Genomic DNA, 22,005 nt, shown 5'->3' with positions numbered 1-22,005 from the left:
TGCTTGAGTCATATGTAAAAGAATCGTTTCTGGCCACTCCCACGTGAATGGCGATCAGAAAACTTTCCTCACTTGCGTGAACTTCTACACATGACTCCATCCTCCAAGAAGATTACCTCTTTCAAATGTTGGACCTTCTGAGACGTAGCAAAAGATCCCATCCGTTGAGTAAAATTTTTGATGACTAATTCTAGCATATCGCTGGTAACTGGCGAATGACATGCGTGGTATTTTGCTCCATGCGAAGCGGGATTGTCCTCATAGACTTAAGACTTTACATATCCTAAAGAACATGCCCTCACTGATGATCTTTCTCTGAAACACATGCGTGATCTACCAAAAAAAAAAAGGCTACTTAAAAATGTATCTCTACTTAGATCACACTTAAGTATCCTCAGCTACGTTATCAGGCATCTTTTGCACGCTATATGCTCGACGTCTTTTTTGCAAAAGGTTCAGTTCTTTTCAAAGCATTGTCACTCTTCGTATTAAAATTATTAAACAAAATGTTTTGCATCGTTCCAAAAAAGTTGTGATTCCCTGATATTTCTCTGATGCCAAATTGTCGATTTTCAAACACTATTTCTTTTCATTTTTTCGATGTTAACGCCATTAACATTATTCGACTCGAATAAGCCAAGTTTTCGATGATTTCACAACCTTCACTGAATGTTTTGTGTCGCTCAAATGCTTTTGTTCGTGATAAAGTATGTACATAGATTCACGAAAATAATTCTCTAAATTTTCAGCGATATCGCAGCTGTGATTCCATTGGAAATGCAAAATTTCAAATACGATCGCTGTTCAAATTCTTTTCATGGTGAAAGTCGCCCGACAAACTTTTCTTATCCTTAATAAGCTGCTGGCAAGCACACATTAATTGACATCCGGAGATCAAACTTCCTACGAACATAAATCTCAAAAAATAATTTCAACGATTCGGCTTACACGCGCAGTTTCAATGAATCAGTCCGGGTCAAATTTGATCATCTAAAAAAATGATTAGAACAAAAAAAACAGGATTGAGTACAATACTGACAAAAATTTGGCAACAGAGCTTTAATTGGAAAATATTTTTTCAAAGAAATCAAAAAAAGCTTATCATTCTACTCATTTTTTGCATTGGGTCTAAGCTGGTTTTCATGAAGAGCTGTCTTTAACTACCAACCCAGATCTCCAGATTTGAAATTCCTATTAGTGTTGTTATCTGAAAAGAAAACAAATTATTGCTATATTGGTCGAGATGCTTGAAAAAATAATGAAAAACGAGGCAAAACAGTTGATAATAAATAATTTTCTAGATTTTGCATATTTCGATATTTTATTTTTTTAAATAACAACTAAAATTTTAAATGAAAAAATATTTTTTTTTTTTTTTTAATTTATAAGCTTCTGAAGTAAAGCAGCTCAGTTTAATCAGCTCTATCAGTTTTTCTTTAAACATCTTTTCTCAAAACTGCATTTTTCAAATTGGCTGCCATTCTAACCAGAAAACAAATCATATTGCTGTAATATTTTTCTGCTAAAATACTCAACAGTGAGATCGATTTTCTAATGCACTAATGCTAACATTAAAAGTTAAAAAGTCAACAGGAAATTAGATTAAATAGTGGGTAATTAGTGGGGTATTAGTCATTCGTATTCACCTATCCAAATATTTTCGAAAAGTTCTAGCGAGCTCTTAGTAAATCCTTGACACGCAAACCATGGAGTAAATGTCGATTTTTCAGCTTTTTTGTGGTTATAGATCCCTGAAAAAAAAAAATCAGATGCAAAGAGATGATTTTCTTTAATATCCCTAATAGTTATTAAAATATTTTATAAAAAGAAAATCAGAAGGAAAAAAATTAACATTTAGAACAAGAGTGAATTTGGCCTGTGCCGCCTGTGTGAATGTTTCATAAAATAATAAATAATTTTTATTGCTCGCCTTTATTTACAACCACATATTTGTGTCGACGATCCGCTACGATATTTGGAAAATTCATTTGAAAGAGTTTGTTGGCACAAGCGCTGTCAGAAGTGACGCACATGCGATGAACAGAAAGCAAATCTCCTTTGCCTGACAACAACAAACACATGCATTTCTGATAAAAAAATAAATAATTTTATCAGCCAGCGCATGCCAGCGGCCCCAGAGCATACGGAGCGACATAACGAGGGAAATGCCCACTACTTACGCCAACATATTTATATATTTATATACATAGGTATATATTTTTATTTATATATGCATGTAAATGCCTGAGAACTTGGATGGCTGTTGAAGAGTCATTGCGTCAATGGTTACAGCCCGTGCTGGCTGGCCGCCCGGCTATGACGTATTGCGGTAATGAAGTTGTTGTTGTTGTAACTATTTGCCCATCTGTTGCATTAGTATGCGTCAATATTGCTGATTATGGGCGAATACAAATTTAGTTGACTTTATAAGGCAAGCGAAAAAAATATTTTTATTTCCACAAAAAACATACGTATATACATACATACATACATGTATATCGAATATGTGTAAATAATAATAGTTTATGCATAACAGAAAAAGTATTGCATGCGCTTTAAAATGCATATATAGACACCATGCATAGCCATAAAAATAAAAAGTGATAGCAATAAAAAACGATCGTCCACGCGTGCGCACATTGTGATTATGTCAACAGTATTGCAGCGCGACCGCTGGGGCGGATGAGTGCTCAGACGAATAAGTGACGTGGGCGCTGCGCAAATGTAGCGTGCATTCAAGCGCGTACATACATACATATGTACATGTATACATGTATAAGTGCAAGTGAATATGTCAGCCTGCGCGTTTTTACAACACAACTCGTCATAGTTGGTCGCACTCTTTATTGAACGCACGTTCTTTGGCGTCACTGATTTGCGTATCTGCTTATAGTTTCCCAGAATGAAACCTCTATATAAAAGAGGTATACAAATGATCAGTGTGACAAGCTGGGTCATGTCAGACTACCACATAGCTCTGTATATCCGCAAACTAGTTCTTCAGTTTTTGAGTCATCGATATGAAATTTTGCACACGTTCTTTTCTCCTTAAGAAGCTGTCCATCTTTCCGAACCGCCGATATCGGACCTCTATAGCATGTAGCTGTCATACAAACCGACCGATCCAAATTTATTTTTTGACAAAATAGCTGCGAAATTTGGCAAAAATTATTGGTCAAGGCAATACTAAAATTACTGTTAGGAGCTCTCTATCAACTCTAGCTTCAGACTTCCTGACTATTGCATTGTTTTCCATGCCGAAGTTGCAGCCATTAAGGGGGTATTCCGGTTTAGAAGCCCGAATTTTATGTATTTTTTTGACGCGATAAAAAAAATCAAAAATTATTTTGTCTATAAATTGTTTTACATGTTTTTTTATTGATATTCTAAGAATACGAAACATAAATAATATAAGAAAAAATATTAAATTTAAAAAAAACTGCAGGTCGGCGAAGTAGAGACTGATTGTAATGCAGGATATAAATCCTTTCCGTAACCTAAAATGAAAATTTATGCGAAATCCGTGATGAGTAAAAGTGAAGTTCTCGCACTACGAAACGTGTTGGAAAAAAAATAAAATTTTTTTACAAAATGGTGGCGGTTTGAAAAAAAGTTTCGTATTTTCTCTGTTTTTTGTGGTTCGGATTTAAAAAAAATCCTTTCGAAAGCTCTTCGTAGTGCGATACTATAATATATAAGAAAGCTCTGTGTGAAATTTCATGTGAATCGGTTAAGTAGAATTTGAGATATCATGCACACTGTTTCTAGAAGAGTAGTTATGAGAAAAACGAGTTTAAAGTTTCGGAAAGGCTGCGAAACGGTTTTGCCGGCACGTCACAAAATGACCTGTAACTCGGAAAATAATTTGAATTTCGAAAAATCCTCTTAGGGACATTTTCTTGAAGGGTTATATTATAATTTTTTGAATTTCTAAACCAGAATACTCCGTTAAGGCAGCAGTATTTATTGCTCCGTAGATTCTTTACTCCTTTAGAGTACTGACCATCCACTCAGATAGCAGAGCGGCGATACCAGCCTTGAATTCATTAACAGTGCGTTCAGAGTTGGTTAACAAGTGACTCACTATCAATAGCATCGAGTGCCTTTCTTATAAGACCGGTATGGGAGCCAGACCACAGCGAAATCGCAGGAAATTGTAAAGCTGATGAGGTAGTACGGAAAGGCACGCTATCAGTAGAATGGGAGCGGGTCGGTGCTCCCGAAGCTTCTTGTTTTCTACTACTAGATAACTGAGCTTCACGGCAGCTTGGCCAGCGCTGGGTCACCATCGGTATGAGCGCTGTCGCAAAAACATTTTCGGCCCAAGAACGATCGCAAGATCTTTTTGCCCTCAGTAAGGCTAGCCTCTTTCTATCATCCTGAAAAGCTAGGAATCTTAGCAGACTCCATCTACAAAAGCTTTATGGCAGAAGACGAGGTGGAAACAACTCGAACACTTCCTTTTTGACCGCCACGCGTTTGGAAGGCCAAGATTTAAACTCTTGGGTGCGCATACCTTCAGACATCCCACCGAAATGGCAGCTGTTATACAAAATTTTTACGCTATACATGTAGGTTCCTACCTCTGCAGGTTATTAAAGTTTCGGTGCAACAGTTAACGTTTTTTCTTATTTTTATTGACGATTTTTCTCATATATCGCAATTTATTACCTCAGTGGTTTATTTCTATTTCCGGCGTCGGCCTTAAACTTGCACTCATTTTTATTTTAAAATATTAGAGAAAAATTATAAATAATATTTAAAAAAATTTAATTAGAAACTAATAAGGAAATAAATCAATATGCACTTAAAATAAAATCAATGACGACGTACACTTGGAAAGTTCAATGAGCAATGTTAAATGAAAATAGAAATAGCCTGGGAAAGTGTGACGAGGGGTCACGGCTGGCGGCCTACGTAAAAACGCCCATTCCCACACACATTCTTACACTGCTTTGCGCTCCACACGCTTTTAGTTTAATTCTATTTCAATTGCTCGTAAATTGTATTCATTTTCAATAATATAACACATACTCACACACATACAAATACTTTCAATTTATTTAAAAGCAAAAAAAAAAAACTAAAACGAAATTTTCACACTTTTTCTCCAAGCAACTGCAAGAGGCCCAAGCATAACCAACCCACTGCTCACGTACACGTGTAGTTATGTCATGCCTTGATGAACAAGCGTATGTGTGTGTGTGTGTAAGTGTGTTTGGTGATTGCAGATGCAAGTGGGTTGCTGGCTGCTTGTGTCTATATAAATTCATAAAGTTCAATAGGTCTTCACCAATTATGCGTGCGATAAATTTAACTCGATTAAAGATATAGTTCACGCATAGTTGTTTGTATGTAAGTATTTATGTGTGGCTATGTGCGTGCAGTTGCGTGGTGGTGCACCCGTTATGGTGTGCTATGTTATGCAATTGCTATGTGCCGCAGTTGAGTGCGGATGAAAGTTTCCATTTCATATATTGACCTAAATTGAGTAGACTCTTTCAACACAAAATATATATTAAAATGTACTGTGTGGAATTTACACTTCTTAGAGGGGAATACCTGAGCTTTTCTTTTTCATTTATAGCCAAGCTATTTTGAGAAAGACACAGTAATGCTCAAGCCATTTTTTTATTCCGAGGTATAAGAAGAAGTATTTAGTAAAAAAGATGTGACGGAAATTACGTTATACTTAATATGGAGAGAAACAAAGATATAGAGCATTTTTAGTCGTTTCCGGTACAAAGGTGACAATCAATACTTACCTGCGACGTAGGTGCTTTTATGGATCGATTTGAGCCATTTCATTCATATTGTATATATAAAAAAAATCTTTGCCGTCATATTAAAATTAATTAATGTCTTGCTTCTGGCATTGTAGAATAGCGTGACTTTCGTAGTTATAATGATTAACACAAAAATCTTAAGTTTAAGCTCCATGTGCTGATGACTTTAAACTGGCGTGAGACTTTTTGACACAAACTTTCTAGGTTTTCTAATATATATATATATAATATTATTATATATATATAATATAATATATCAAATTTGTCCCAGACTGAGTAAATTTAAAACAAAACAAACCAAAATAGGCTCCTGAGTCAATATAAGCATTTTAACGTGTAATCCAATTTTCCATACACTTGTTATAAATCTCGGAAGGGATATCTTTCAATGCTTTTATCGAATTTGTTGATTTTAAGGTAATTTTTGGAGCTTTTTTTGCTAGATTAGCAGTTTCAACGTCATATCCTCAAACTACGTCTCGTCTCCAATAATGACGCGTTTGAAGAATGTAGGTTCAGCTACGTTGCCAAGCGTCTCCTTTTTTACAAAAGATTCACTCATTACGAGTTTAGCACTCGCACTCTTCATGCATAAAATCTTAACCAAAATATTATGAGTCGATTTGTAACAGCTATTAAGATTCTTTGCCATCTCTCTGATAGATAGATAGATAGGTAAATTGAGGCTTTGCACTGCGACTTATGGTCTTTTGTGCCCTCCTTTATATCACACATAGCCACAAAGCTCCAGCATCCTGAACAATTGTATGAGCCTGATTGGGCGCATCTGAGGCCCAGTCCGGTTCAAATTTGATCAAATGGTAAATGCGATTAAGGGAAATCTAGAAATCAAATTTTGAGCGGTTTTTTGAATTTAATTTAAAAAAAAAACCAAAAATATTTTTAGTATCCATATTTTTATGGTGTTGTTATTGATATATTAAGAATACAGAAAAAAAATTTACAAAAAAATATTAAAAATTAAAATAATTAGAGAGGGGCGGAGGGTAGAGACAGGTGTAAAAAAAATGCCGCGTCCTATTGACATTGATCCTGACTCTCCTGGTGGTCTGAAAAACTAATCAAAAGAAATTCTTAATCAGTAAGGATACTGTTATAGTCCCTATTTGAGGGAACACGAAACTTATTTTTTTTTGAAAATGGCGACTGCCTGAAAATAAAAATCAATTTTTTTCGCTTTTTTTTTTGAAATTCCTGAATTTTTTCTAAATATTAAAAACAAAGGATTAAGGATTATATAAAGAGGAAGGATAAAGGATTATATAAAGAAGGTTCACAAAAAATTTCAAGTAAATCGGTTGTATAGAACATGAAATAAGGCCGTACCGAGTGGAAAAAAGTAGTTTCGAGAAAAACGCGTTTAAAAAAGTGAGCCTACCTACCTACCAGGCTAGGTACTGAGTCACTAAAGTAACTGTAGCTCTTAAAATAATTTTAATTTTTAAAAATCCTTTGGAGGATATGTTCTTAAGGGTCTAAACTTTAAATATATAAAAAAACTGATTTTTCAAAATTCTAGAGTAGAATACCAACATAAAAAAAGTATGAGGTTTTTTTGCCATTTTGGTGTTTAGCATTGAATACAGTTCTCAAACCCAGACTCTAAAGTGAGTCAATTTCCTTTAATTCGTTTTGTGGAGATACAATATATCTTTTAAGCTAAAGTTCTCATTCCCTCTCCAATTCATTACCATTACATAAGTTCCTTCCCAATTTTTTCTATCCGAAAAAATGGACTAAATTTGTCCATTTTTCTGTTGTGAATGCTAAAGTCCACAAAAAATCTAAGTCACCCTCGTAAGTGTATGATATCTTTAAGCAACTTGTAATTCACAATATACTGCTATCATATCGTTTGTTAGGCTTAATTTCTAAAGAAAGCTGCTTCCTGACTTTACGTGTATCTTATCTAAAAAGGACTTAATTGCCTTGCTCACGATTTTTTTAGTAAAAAATTTGTAATAGACGATACAATTACACCAATACTCAACCATTCGAGCATATGACTTGATCATAAGTTACTTTAATGCATGAAATTTTACTATTTGTATGCTATTATATTGTACTATAAGTGATAATCGTTTGATTGATATAGATTGATAGGCAAACAGAATCTATGTAAGTTTCTTTGAAAGCTTCTCATAAGCTGCGATTGTTCTTTTTTAATTCTCGCTTGTTATTGTTTTAATTCAGTGTCGGCGACTATTTGCAATGTCGGACGAGAAACGAATGCGTAAAATACGAATACAAAAATATCTATAGGATTGTAAAAATAGCAAGCTCAAATAAAATAATAAATCGCACCCACGATGGTATTATTATTATGAGAGATATTTTTATACTTGCAAAGAGAGATATATAACTTTTTATTTTCATTATTTGTTTGTATTTTCTTTAGTTATTATTATTTTTTTATTATATTATTTATTTTTAATATTTTTGCTACTTTCGTGGCCCCTCTTAGTGGACCTTTACTCTTGTAGCTAACAACCACAAATTCCGATGGTGTGCTGCTGTGTTGCCGCACCTACATACGCATATACGCATATACTTATATACATATGTATGTATGTACTTATGTCTATAGTAATAGTTTGACGCGTTTTAATATTTCATATGACTTTTTATTATTCTTATTTTTTCATAAGTTGATTGGACACGCCGCTGGCGCCATTGCTACAAACTCTATTTCTTTTATATTCATGCGTGAATCTAATACGCAATCTATGTACATATATATATTTTATGCACACGAGTGTATTCCATTCAGTAGCTTTAGGGTGGCTCTATTTTGGTTTTTTTGGTGTAGTTGACTTACTGTGGTAAAATTAAAAAAATATTGATAAAAATGTAAAAACGGAGGATTCCAAAAGTCGGTCTCGAAAATCTAAGATATTTTTGTCATTGTCGGAATGTAATAAGACCAACTTTACTTCGGAGCGTGCGCGCACCGACTGGATTCGTTAGAGGACGTTCCTAGCTAACGACAGAGACGTTTGATATGTTTAAGCAGGGTTACCCAGATGTCCCACTAAGCCTTTTTGGAAGGCCGGAAAGAGATCGCTGATGAAGACCGGAAGAATGAACAAATCCAAAGTAAAAACGATCAGGCGATTTAGACATCAAAAAGCATCGTCCACCATGAATTTGCTCCTCTGTCAAGGCCAAGTTTTATGTGGAAGTCCTCAAGAGACTCAAACGAAGGGTCAATCAAGTTGCACCACGACAACACCATTGCTCACACTGCCTTTCTTGTCAACAGCTACCTAACCAGACCAGCATTTCAACACTTTCGCAGCCGCTCTACAAGCCAGATGTATCCTTTCCGGAGTTTTTTGTTTCCTTGCCTGAAAAGGCCGTTGAAACGGAATCATTTTGAGACGACAGAGGGGATCCAAACCCTCAATACTTGGAAATCGCGCTGGCAGTGCTGCATCCTAACAAGAGTATGTTAAGATTACCACGAAGTTTTTAACATCCAGAAAGAAACGATGGAGACTCTATAAAGTATTTTTTGTATATGAATAAATGATCAGAGTGACGAGCTCAACCTGTCCGTCTATACGTATATACCTGCCATACAAACTGATCGAGATCAAGATAAAGATCTTCACGAAATATTTCTCAAAGGTTGTATATGTCAAACATCGAGCCTAGAAAGAACTTGTAACTTTGTCGGTTACTAGTCTAGTTTCTTGTTAGTCCATTCACTCTTTAGGTCTCATAGTCTAAACTAGCCTCATAAAACTGTTACTTGAAGTACTTTAATTTCTACCGAGGGGTCGTTTGTGACTCCTTTAAAAAGCAACATTCTTCATTTTAGCTAAACAATTGTAGCCTGAACAAATTTTGTACCTCCCTAATATTAACACATACATATCCACTCTGCACATATTTCAATTTTTACAATTTTTTGTAAATTTTGTTACGGGAATTTGAACTTAAGCGTTTTTATTCTATGATAAATGCATGGTATCTACAAAACGATAGCGGAATTCGGCATGCCGACAGCTTATGGACAGCGGACAGCGACGTTGTGCAAATGTTTGCGAAAATATAATTACTTCAATTATGAATTATCGTCTTTTTTTAATTAATTGCATATTTTTTTTTTACTTTATCTTGCTTTGCTACGCTGTCAACTTGATAAGGTCTACCGACCGAACTAACTAAGTACCGTTATTGTTAGTGTCTTCGTTTATACACGTTCATAGCAAATTTAATGCCTGGCATTTCACCTTTTAGTCACTCACTGTGTCAGCTAGTTATCCATGCGAATTGCTGCATCCCACTGTATGCTATGTCTTCTTATACGGAATCACATAAATACTCAGCTTATCCACACATCCGCTGTCGCCTGCGCCGTTGTCAAGCTGTTTTTATGTTTATGTCATCAGTAGGCTTCTCATGTCCGATTCGCGTTCTCTTTGCGCTCATTCATGCCAGGTTTCACGCTTTGTTTTTGGATTACAAAAGCCAATTGCTTTTTACTCCCTCCTCTAGGAATGACTGGCGTTTAGATATTTGGTCGATTGCTATCTACTTGCTTCGGTTGTTATGTTTTAATGTAACGAGGTTGACATTCCGTCGTTCACGACGTCGCGTCTTTGTCCCATAAATTCCTAGTTGTAGTTTAGACATGACGTACGTAACTCTTTCGTGGCCGCATGCTGATATTTATACACCATGTGTGTGTAGTTATGTCTAGTATAAGGTTTTTGGATTTCTTTTCGCGCTTTGCCGCTTCTTTGCTCTATTTTTGCGTATTGTAAAAATCACGTTTTGCTCATTTCAAGATTCAGCGTTGACGTACTATGGTTTGCACGTGTTTGTGTGTACATATATTTCAAGTGCATGCACAATTAGTATGTGCTGAAATGTGTCTCGTCAATAAGGTTGCTTTCGAATGTTCAAGTCTGTGGAGAAAGTTGAGGTTTCGAAATTAGTGAAGGCATGCTGATAAACTTAAAAGGATTGTTCATGTGTCTGCGAAAGTGGAAAAGTTGGCCGATCTGAAAATTTTGCTTTGAAACCCCAAGACGTAATGGTCCCGATGACCATCCCAAAAACAATTTTTTTTTTAAATATCCCAATATTTTAAAAATTTTGAAAACTAAAGTTGCACTTGGTTCATCAGCTCCGGTTCTCACATTGTATCCCAAATGATTGTTTCACCTAACCTTGATAATACTACATATTAATACATAGTCTTTCAGACCATTTTTCAGGCTGTCTTGTATTTCTAAATCTCTTTTCTTCTACTACGCGGTGACAGGGTGATCTAGCCTCATCAGTTAGATGTTGCTCAGAGTTTGTAAAGAAGTATAGAGGCTGCGAATTTTTGGCTTCGATTTCTTTATTTAATTCCACTCTTATCTCTTTGCTTCAGTTATTCGAGATGACATTATTTGACAGCTCGTTACGGCCATGTTTGTTACGGAGTTGTGACAAATTTTGTCAATGTGTCAATAGCAAACCTTGCTATTTCATCATGTCACGTTTCACTTCGAGACTGCGCTTGGAAATTGTCCGAGATTATTACCCAAATTCACATTCTCCGAAAAATTCACAATTTCACGTTCATCGAAAAATTATATTCTTAGATAAAATCTATTTCCGGTTTACTGGCTTTGTCAACACATAATATTATCATTATTGGTGTGACTCAAATCCTCGTGTGATTTCGGAAACACAATTTCATCGGTAAAAATTGATCTTTTGATGCGGATTATAGTATGACGACATATTCTGACCTTATTTCTGTTGAAATGAGTGAGTGAGTGTTATAACCCGATGTTGACCGACTTTTTCCACGGAATATGGAGAAATCGACCCAAATGATCTCTATTTCCAAGAAGACAGTAAGTCATCTTATGTTTCACGCCTAAACATGGAAGCATTGCGTGTAAAGTTTGACGACTCTTAAATTTCTAGCAATGGCCCTGCCATTGGGTCATGCGCCTTATATGCTTACAGATTATGTTCTATGGGGTATGTTAATTTAAAGGCTTACGCCATTACCCAACAACGCTACAGGAACTTGAAGGCAACATTTAGCGCTCTGTACCCGAAATGTGGCACCGAGTCATTCAAAATTGACGTACACAGGTAGATATATGCAAACGAAGCCGTTCTGGTCAGACATGTCTCATTATTATCCAAATCCTATGTGCCATAAAAATATCTGCACAACATAAAAAGAACCCATTTTCAAGTTGGTAGATCCTTTACATACGTACTAAAGAGTTTTACTACTCCATTTCCTCTTCAGGGTAAATGTAATAATCCATCGAAATCAAATGATTCCCTAAAGAGTTTTTTATAACGGTTTAAACATTTTTTCCCCTCCGGTTCACCTTAGGACCCTTAATCGGTTCAGAGACGCCCTAAGACTTGTGTTGAAAGGATAAAACCAATCACATTAAGCTAACAGGTGCAACCCAGACATTAAGAAAACGGTCTTTAACCGCATAAAAACGTACTAATGAACATTTTACTTCCGGGTTCAATAAAATATAGGGAAATAGCTAAATTTCACCATTAACTCCAAAACAGCCTGAACACAAAAGCCTTTTCATGCCAAACTGACAAATTAACGTCGAACCGAAATAAAACACAACTCTCTTATTTCGACAGCAAGTCATTGTCCTTCCTGTTTACCGCAGCGACTATTTGTTTTTGGCGCGATTACTCAAGCAGTCCGCCATAGCGTGTTCCTCTTGCTTTGGCCAGTGCCTCTATGCGGAACATACATATTGTTTTTGTTGTTATTTTCAAGTATTCCAACGAATTGCTAAAAAGTGAAATTTACTTTTTTCTTACACCTATGGCAGACGCGTATGCGATTTGTTGCTCTTGCCTATTATTTTACCTATTTTCCTATTAAGATTTTATGTTCATTTCGTGGTTCGACAACAGCACATTTGTTAGTTTGCGTGTGTTTTTGTTATGCACAATTCTCGTTGTTCCTGTATTTTGTATTGAAATTTCATTCAAGTTTTGTGTTTGCTGCCGCCGCTGCTTAGCTTCGCCGACTGCTACGCTCCGTTGAGCGAGAGTAAAGAGGAGGTGTACTCATTGTCTATTTATTGTTAATCACATATTGATGTTATGGCAAGTGCCAGCCCACAGCTGTAGTGGCGATTCGTGCTCAATGGTAGCTGCACGAAGCGCAATTTTTATACCCAACACTATATGATCCCTTGAGCATCATGTACATATTCGTGACGCCAAAAGTTGTTTGGTATAGCATCACTGATCGCAAATATATGATGGTACAGCACTAGAGGGACCAGTGTAAAGCAAAGTGAATTATAAAAAAGTTTTAATAAAATATACAAAATCTAAGCCTACTCTACCTTTTTCTACTTTTGTCAACTTTTCAAATGTTTAAAAATTGTTTGTAAATAACGTAACATTAAGTCTCGTCTGGCTATATGTATTCTCGATTATAGCTCTCATTCGCCTAAATTATATCCCTACATCGGCCAAATTCTTCCGAGGAAAAGTCCTGGGGTCCTGGCTATGAACATGGATTAGAAAGAAAACTACGACTTGATTCTTGGTTGGTATTTTTTCGATGACTATCTACTTCACTTCACGTTCGATATTCGTATAAAGTTCATCAATCGTCGCTGGCTTGTTGGCATAGACCATTGACTTGACGTAGCTCTGCAGGAAATAGTCTAACAGCGTCAAATCGCATGACCGAGGCGGTCAATTGGTTGGGCCATTTCGTAAGATAACACGTTCACCAAACTTGGCTTTCAATAAGTCGATTGTGACACTGTGACGCTGTGTGGCTTGTGTCGCCGTCCTGTTGGAGCCACATATTCCAAGTCCAGTCCAAGTCCATATCATCCAATTCGGATCAAAAATATTAGGTGATCAATGAGTGATAGCGATTCCCATTCACAGTAAAGTCAATGACAACAAACCGTAATTTTTTCGGGATGCAGCGGTGACTCATGGAATACGTGTGGATTGCTTCCTGAAATGAGTCTCTTCGCTGAAATGATTTTTCGATGAAAATCCGGATAATTTCCAAATTGTTGCTCAGCCCAATTCACTATACGTGCAATTGTTGATATGATGATCATAAATTGGACGTGGCGCTCTTAAAGTTGTGGCCACTGACTCCGAATTTCGGTAGTAAATAGTTTTCGACTCGTTGTTGGACCTTATATCTTTCCATGATGAAACCCGTTCCTTTCAGATCACCTACCACCGACATATTTACTTATTATATACCCATATTATGTAAGACAATTGGTGAAATTTTATCAGCATTTCGTATTATGTATGGCCACTGACCTCAGTAAGTCCAAAAGCATAAGCAAGATTCATTATTTTGCGTTTTTGAGCAATACTATTCATAGTGCTTTGTAACATTGGTCAATATTTAGGTGCAAGATTGGCTATCGGCTACTAAACTCGTACTAGTAGCCATACATAATAGGAGTGTAAATTTCACTGCCCTCGCGAGTATTTGATATTTACGAAACGCAAACCTATGAGAGTGCGGATCGAACAAACAATTATCATATTTGACCTAAAGATATAAAGATAGCTCAAGTTAAATGAGCAGATAAGTGATGAATCGAAAGGGACCACAAACAAAAACAAAAAAATACTAGTATATACATATGTGAGACATTTAATAAAAATTTAATTGAACATCAGGAATCTAAGTGAACAAAAATAAGCTAATATTGTGCAGATTCTAGAAGGGTTCTTCCAACAGAATAACGTTAAAAAAGCGCGAAAAGACACTACAGTCGTCCAGTAAGGTTTAACCAGTATTTTTGGGATTTTCGTGGCACTATTTTCATAACTATATTGAATATAGTAAAACAGTCAATAAACAATATTACTGAACTATTACTATCTTAGTTTGCAAAACTAAAGAGACCATCCGGTTTTGCGTTAATTATATACCCCCCTATATTTCGCTTGTGTTGTTATTTCTGTAGTTGATGCGATTTTATTTACGTTTTGTTTATATGGGCGCGCGCAATACTTTTGTTGATATTTATTTCAATTCGGTATAGAGAGCTGCTGCGTCGCTCTTGTCAACGATGACCACTGGCTGCTGAGCAGGCACAGCAGAAAGCTAGTGCAGCTGTTGACAAAAGCAAAGTGGCGCACCAGCGCTGATTGACCGCCTGACTGCTCACGTAAGGCCTGTGTTGGCTGTCTAGCGGGTTCACTCTTGACTGACTGCCGAGCTGTTGGCCTCTTGTTGTTGTGTGTTTGTTGTGCTTGGCTCTCGCCACGTTTGTTGTAGTCAGCAGCATATAGTATTTCGCATATCCGTCTTCGTCTTTTGAATGTCGGATGGCTAACAGCCGCCAGCCGTGGCTTTCATAGCTCAGTGCGCTTCCTAACTTGAAGGTAACACACCGCCAAGCACGCGCAACGCGGCATCGCACGAACAACATCAACTTACGGAACGGAACGTACGATGTCGACGATGTCAACGACGAGTGCTCGTATTTATTTGCAAAGTTACACGTATCCACATATTTGCAGTATCTGATTGCCTTGTTATCTCATTGTCTCGTTGTCGCGCGGTTTTGGTGTCGTGAACAAAAGCAGTGCATCGCAGCGCTTGAACAAAAGACCAACCAAAAATGGCAAGAACCTAAGCGAGTTGTGCGAAGTATATGCCTGGCAGTGAAATATTCTTGAAATATAATATAATATATGCATAGAGACGAGTTGCAAAAGTTTTGTGAGTTCTGTGAGTTCTGTGAAGCTGTGCAAAGTGTGCAAAGTGTTTGTCGTACGAAAAAAGTGTATCCCCATATCAAAGCAGCGCTTAACTAACTTAACTTGTAAATGCATCAAAGCAACAGTTGCCGTCTGCTCGCCTTAGCCTCAATGATAACGTGTTGCTAATTACCTCAAATCTCATCAGCAGCGAACCACGACGACGACGACAGCAGCGGTGTTGAAACAAAAGCAACGCTTGCGGGCAAGCAAAGAAAACAAAAGCCCGGCCAAGCCAAATCAAGCCAAGTCAGTCAGTCAGTCAGCCAGCCCACGGGCCCGCCACCCAACCAGCTGGCAGCGTCAACCAGCGAGCGTGTTAACTTAATTATTTAACATTAGCTCAAAGCAAATTAGCGCAGCATCAGCGTTGCAGTCTTGTTGACTGCGGCCATAGCGGAGGCAGCAGCAGCCAGTCACAGGCATTTCGCGTCAACGTCGTGCCAATGCAACTTCACCATTTTCACAAATGGGCCACTCAACCTAAATTTTAACCAGACTTTGTTTACATATATACTCACATACATACACACGCGTACATACGCTTACATATTGGCCAAATTAGTTTTTGTTGCGTATGGTGCTGTGACTTTGCCTAAGGCTTTCCAAAATTTTCGGTGCTTGTCAGCTTCCTCATATTTGTTGTTTGTGACTGTGCTTATAGACGCCTTTCATACACACACACACGCGCAACTATATAAGCACTAATTACATCTTAGTGGCGGCAATCATTTATGGTTCATTTCAACGCTGCTGCCGCAAACCGTTTGTTATGCAATGCCGCACTTCGATGAGTCGTTCGTCAGCGATTGTTCATATGCCGAGAGCCAACATGTTATCTCGTACTCATTGGATCGTGGCATGAAACTCTACCAGAGGCGCAAATTGAAATCGCCAAAATTTTTCTATACGCCCTATCGACCGCGTGTGGTCGTGAAGAATGTCATTCAGTGTAAGTACAAGTTGGAGTGTTTTGGTTTATGGTTTGCATCTGCTTACTAGTGTCTGTGCGGTTTAAGCTGCAAAAAAGTGCTTTAGAATGTGTGCTTTCCGGGTACACGTATTTAGAAGTGGTTGTACTTGTTGAGCCGGTTTCACTTTTAAATATTATCCGCAGTTTTTTTTTTTGATTTTCACGAAGTGTAGTTTTTTGAAACAAATTATACCGTGTACAGAGTATATTAAGTTTGTCACGAAGCTTTTAACATCCATAATGAAACATCAGATACCGTATATCTGAGCTACCTGACCAGCCGAGTCGATTTAGCCATATTCATCCGTCCCTCAGATTTTGAGATATCGATCTGAAATTTTACACACGCTCTTTTTTCCACAAGAAGCGTCTCATTTATCATACCCCCATGGCATATTGCTGCCATATAAACTGAACAATCGGAGTCAAGTGCTTGTAAGGAAACTTTTGTATTTGTGAAGTGTAACATAGCTTCAGTGCAGCTAAAGTTAACGTTTTTTTCGTGTTTATTTGACAAATTATCTTCACAAAATTTAGATTATTTTCCAAGATAAGACGATGTTCTCCGAACAAGTTGTGCAGATCGAACCATCATCTGTGTTTTCGAAACCTTACTTACCTCATCAGTCGATGAATACCATTGTCCGAGTTTTGCGAGACCTGTTATTACATATGAACCTCTATTCTATAAACTTCCCAGCAGGGACTTTTAAACAATCGATATCGAAGACAAAAACTCTCTTATTTCATATACAGTGTTCTTTCTGTCTAAAGGGTGATCCAATTCGAGTTTCTCTACTTTGTTTAATGGAAAAACAAAAAATCTTCAAATTTAATAGGGAATATTTATTAGCATTCGAAAGAACATATAGTCCATCTATTAAGTCCATTTTTCGTTGGCTCTTTCGAGCATTTCGACTGATAACTGGCGTATGCCACGCGAATGATGTTTTGCTCCAAGGCCTGAATCGAAGCGGGATTGTCCGCATAGACTATAGACTTAATAAATCGGCACAGGAAAAGGTCTAAAGTCTGATATCACACTATCTTGCTGGCAAATCGACCGGGACAAAACGTGATATTATCTGCCCTCCGAAGTGTTCTCTTAATAAATCCATTGAGTGGCGCCGCCTTATTGAAATCAAATTTCGCCGAGATCACGAGCTTCAATTTCAGGCATCAAATAGTAGGGTAACATGGCGCGATAACGGTCGCTATTGACGATTATGTTCTAACAGGCATCATTTTTGAAAAAATATGGACCGATGATTCCATCGATCCACAACCCACACCAAACTATTTTCTCTGTAAAAAATGGTCCGTCTTTAATCTATTCAGGTTGCTCTTCGTCCCAAATGCGATATTTTCGCTTTTTTACATACATATATACATATTGAGCCAGAAATGGGCTTCAACGCTGAACAAAATTTGACTCGAAAACGTCAGATTTCTTGGAACTTTTCAAAAGCCCATTTAGTGAAGCGGTGTAATTTGGGAAGGTCGAGCGGCTTCAGTTAAAGATTTCGACGTAAAATGCACAAAGTTGTTCCATACGTCAGTCAAAGTTGTTGTAAACGGCGTCTAATCGACTCTCCACGGTCTGAGTGTACACTCTCAAGTGCGGCTGCTATATTTTCTTCACTGCCGATTATGTTGACCATAAGTTGAGCGAAGCGCGTGAATTTGCGTAATAACGTTAAACAATTACTACTTTATTTACTAACGATTTTTCTTCGTAAATAGTTCTGAAATGAAGTTCGCTTAGGTGAACTTGTCAAATTTAATTACCTGTGAAATAATACTATATATGCTAGATCAATTTGGTTTGGCGCAGATCACTTGGTTTGCAAATCTTCTAAAAAATATCTTTGCCCCAACCTATAACTCTCCATATAACTAATCTTTATCTCTATAATTTTCTCCTTGCAGACAGTGCCATCAGTTCTCCATCCACACCCAACTCCTCGCTTTCTTCACAATCGAATCTTGTTTGTGCTGGTGGTGGTACGCCATCGCCGAACACACCATCCCCCGCCACACCCACTTCTCAACAATCCGCCAACACACCGCTGAGCGGCAACAGTGCGATATATCAAGTACCAGGCGCCGGTTACGGTGTCTCAACGTCCGGTCATAAGAACAGTTTAAAGGGTACGAAATTGGCGCGTAGAGCGCGCTCTTTCAAAGACGATCTAATAGAGAAAATTTCCATGATTCGCACACCAAACAATACGCTGGGAAGGTAAGGGTCGAACGGATGTTCCATTATTACATTTTATTTGAGTACCGTTAACATTTGTATTTTTTATCTGACAGATCCCATTCCCCGCACAGTCCACGTAGCAAGTCCATGAAACCGCCAACGACCGCTGAAGAGTTAGCCGCGGCTGAGAGTCCACTGCAGACGCATGTCAAAGATATTTCGAATGCGCTGAAACATTTTCGCGATGTGATAATCAGAGCAAAACTGGAAGTTCTGCCGGGCAATGCAACTGTTATACTCGAGACAATCGCCAGCATGTACACCGTTATACAGTCGTATGCGTTGGATAAGCACAGCAATGTACTTCTGTCGGCGACACAACAAGTATATAAGTCGCTGGGTAAATTAGTGAAGCTTTGCGACGAGGTAATGCTTATCTATGCAGCGCGGCGGATCGACGACGAAGGTGTCGAAGATAATCTGCAAGACGAGCATCAACAACTGAAAGCGCTGCTCAGCGAAGATAATGTAAAGGAGATTGTTGATTTACTTGGTGAGGCAGTGCGGGTAAGTGCGCCTAAAGAACCTGCTGTGCATTTGCATATACAATTATATATGTACATATATATTTGAGAGTGTGTGTGTGGACATGAGCAAAAGCTTGTTCAGTGGCGATCACGTTGTTCATCGCTCAGCTGTGCGGTGCGCAAAAATGTCGTTGCAAACTAAACAAAGCAAAAATCACAAAATTAAAAAAAAACAAGAACAATTTAAATAAAACAAACACATAATGAATCAGCGCCCTGCGATTGACTATACATTTCTGCCACCGACTGCAGTTTCTTACGCCGCTAATGCGGCCGCTGTCTGATTCAGCGTTAAAAATAGCGCGAAAGAGAGCGAATTAGCGTGAAAGCAAGCAAGGCGTGATGTATTTAAAAAGTATAAACTTAAGAAGAAAAAAAAAGTTTTTTATAAACATATTAATGTAAAGGTTCAGGGTCATGTAGAGATGAGTTCAAATTACCGGTTGAATGTGTTGGTTGCTTATCTGTTTAGCTCAATTGACACTAATTAATTGCAAAGTCGTTTTGTTTATACATTTGCTCATATGTCATTTTTCTTCCACTTGTTCTACAGAATTTGGCGACGCTTGCGCATCAGAAACTGAAGGAGCGCGAGGAGAACGCTTTGAAGTATGCACCAGACAATGCCGTCGCCCCTGCATTGGCTAACAATGGCGCAGCCGTATCGCTCAATCATCTAATGCATCTGCCGGAAGTGGCTGGCCAACGTACATCGCTGCCTGACATAACGCTAACACCGAAGTAGGTCCAACAAATGTTTAACGCTTTTAAATAACCTATATTTATAGCGTTTGTTTTACTTTGCACTTGTAATGACTTTTCATATTTTTGAGACTTTAGTTTGAGAGTTTCTGGTAATGGAAATTTACTGTTTTTATAAACTTTTACGAAATTTTTTCCCGGCTTCTTCTTCTTTACTGGCGTAGAAACCGCTTATGAGGTTACAGCCGAGTTAACAACAGCGCGCCAGTCGTTTCTTCTTCTCGCAAGGTGGCACCTATTGGAGATTCCATGCGAAGCCAGGTCCTTCTTCACCTGGTCTTTCCTCTTCCTCTGCTTCCCCGGCGGGTACTGCGTCGAATACTTTCAKAGYTGGAGTATTTTCGTCCATTCGGACGACATGACCTAGCCAGCGTAGCCACTGTCTTTTAATTCGCTGAACTGTGTCAATGTCGTCGTATATCATATTGCTCATAGTTTCCTCTCATCCGAGGCTGTTTACATTTTTACATTGGGGGCGTTTTTTTTGCTGGAACTTTCCTCACTTGCGTGAACGCGGTACCCGCCGGGGGAAGCAGCAAAATGTCTCCGACGTTCTTTTTATGTCCTGAACAGTTGCTAAAAATTTTTTAAACATAAGAGGAAATGTCAGAGCCCTTAAGTGACGTCAGTATGTCCCTCAGTTGCTATACGCCCCAACTTCTTGGTCTTTATTTACACCTAACTTCTTTTTTTTTTATATTCCACTATATAAAATCCATTGATACTGGATATTATTATAAATAAAATACTTAACTTTGCAGGGAACGTGATATTTTAGAGAAGACCAACTCGAATCCCATACGCGCTTCACACAGTACCGAGAGCATTTTGCGCGACACTAGCCCTCCACCTAAACCACCGCTACCGAACAGGTTAGAAACTAAACCGAACCTACAAATAACTTAACTGTAAATATAAATATGTGATATCCCTACATTTTTCTAGGCCACCACCGCTGCCACCGAAGCGCCGCAATCAACAGCAACAACCAAGTCTAAACAATAAGAGCATTAACTCGGATTTCGACTGGAGTTCGGACATTTCACTGGGCAACTATGGCGCTGATTAGTAAGTGGACATTTTTGTAAACATGTCTTGAAACAGCTCGCTAATTATACCATTTCCAATTTTCTCGTTAAGTATCAGCAATCTGTCGGTACACTCACACTCGCCGGATGAAAATTCTAGTCAATGTTCGCTCGATTCCGAGCTAAATCATTCACGCGAAGAGGAGGAACTCAAGTCACTGGGTTTGGGCAATCGCTACAATGACAGCCTGCTTGATAATGATGTTGATAAATTAAATATATTAAGTAAGTTTGATCAATATACATATAGTGTCTATGCAAAATGCGAAACAAAACACAGAAAACCGTTTACTAACCAAATAATTAGTTTAAAACTATAAATATATAAACAAAACACAAATCTTATATACAGAACCACTAGTAAGCGGTGGCAAGCGTGTTACGTTGAACAATAAAGTGGCATGCAACAAAGTAATTGGCAGTGGCAATGAAACCACCAACACTACCATTGTCACACAAACACAAAACATAGCGACGGAGAATACCAAACGGCGTGCTATCGTCACCAGTTCAGTGGCTAGTGATGGCGCGGATGAGTGTGATTTTATTTTGCAAAGTGGCAACGGTAATAATGGCGCTGGTGGCAGCGCTTTGGACAAACTGGAAATGCGCAAAAATACTAACAATCGTCATTCCAATGAATCGGGTACTTAAAGCATATCAATTATACATATCTATGCCTTCATTGCATTACAGCGTATCATTCTAATATTTTGCGAATTTTTCTGTTGTCACTAACTTTGCGACGTTGTTTTGTTGTTTTGTTTTGTTGTCTTTTTAATACACATACATACATATTCGTATATATGTAGCA

At 37.8% G+C, this 22,005-nt stretch overlaps 1 protein-coding gene across 4 annotated transcripts in view; it reads left to right on the top strand.

Annotated features, from left to right (window-relative positions):
• LOC108965127 (guanine nucleotide-releasing factor 2) overlaps positions 1-22,005 on the top strand; it is a 56,473-nt gene that overhangs the window by 23,659 nt on the left and 10,809 nt on the right. For 2 of the 4 annotated variants that reach the window (XM_018927340.1, XM_018927339.1), the window contains exons 2-8: positions 18,481-18,793; positions 18,868-19,321; positions 19,895-20,082; positions 20,865-20,975; positions 21,049-21,171; positions 21,244-21,416; positions 21,544-21,837. In XM_018927340.1, the coding sequence (XP_018782885.1) occupies positions 18,481-18,793; positions 18,868-19,321; positions 19,895-20,082; positions 20,865-20,975; positions 21,049-21,171; positions 21,244-21,416; positions 21,544-21,837 (1,656 nt within the window). Of the gene's footprint in view, positions 1-15,052; positions 16,531-18,480; positions 18,794-18,867; positions 19,322-19,894; positions 20,083-20,864; positions 20,976-21,048; positions 21,172-21,243; positions 21,417-21,543; positions 21,838-22,005 lie in introns of those variants that run through there. The other 2 variants (XM_018927338.1, XM_018927341.1) reach the window with 2 other exon arrangements.

This window comes from Bactrocera latifrons, unplaced genomic scaffold (genome assembly GCF_001853355.1).
Source record: "Bactrocera latifrons isolate USDA-ARS-PBARC rearing strain unplaced genomic scaffold, ASM185335v1 scaffold_134, whole genome shotgun sequence".
Lineage (NCBI taxonomy): Eukaryota > Metazoa > Arthropoda > Insecta > Diptera > Tephritidae > Bactrocera > Bactrocera latifrons.
This window is presented reverse-complemented; position numbering and strand designations above follow the sequence as displayed.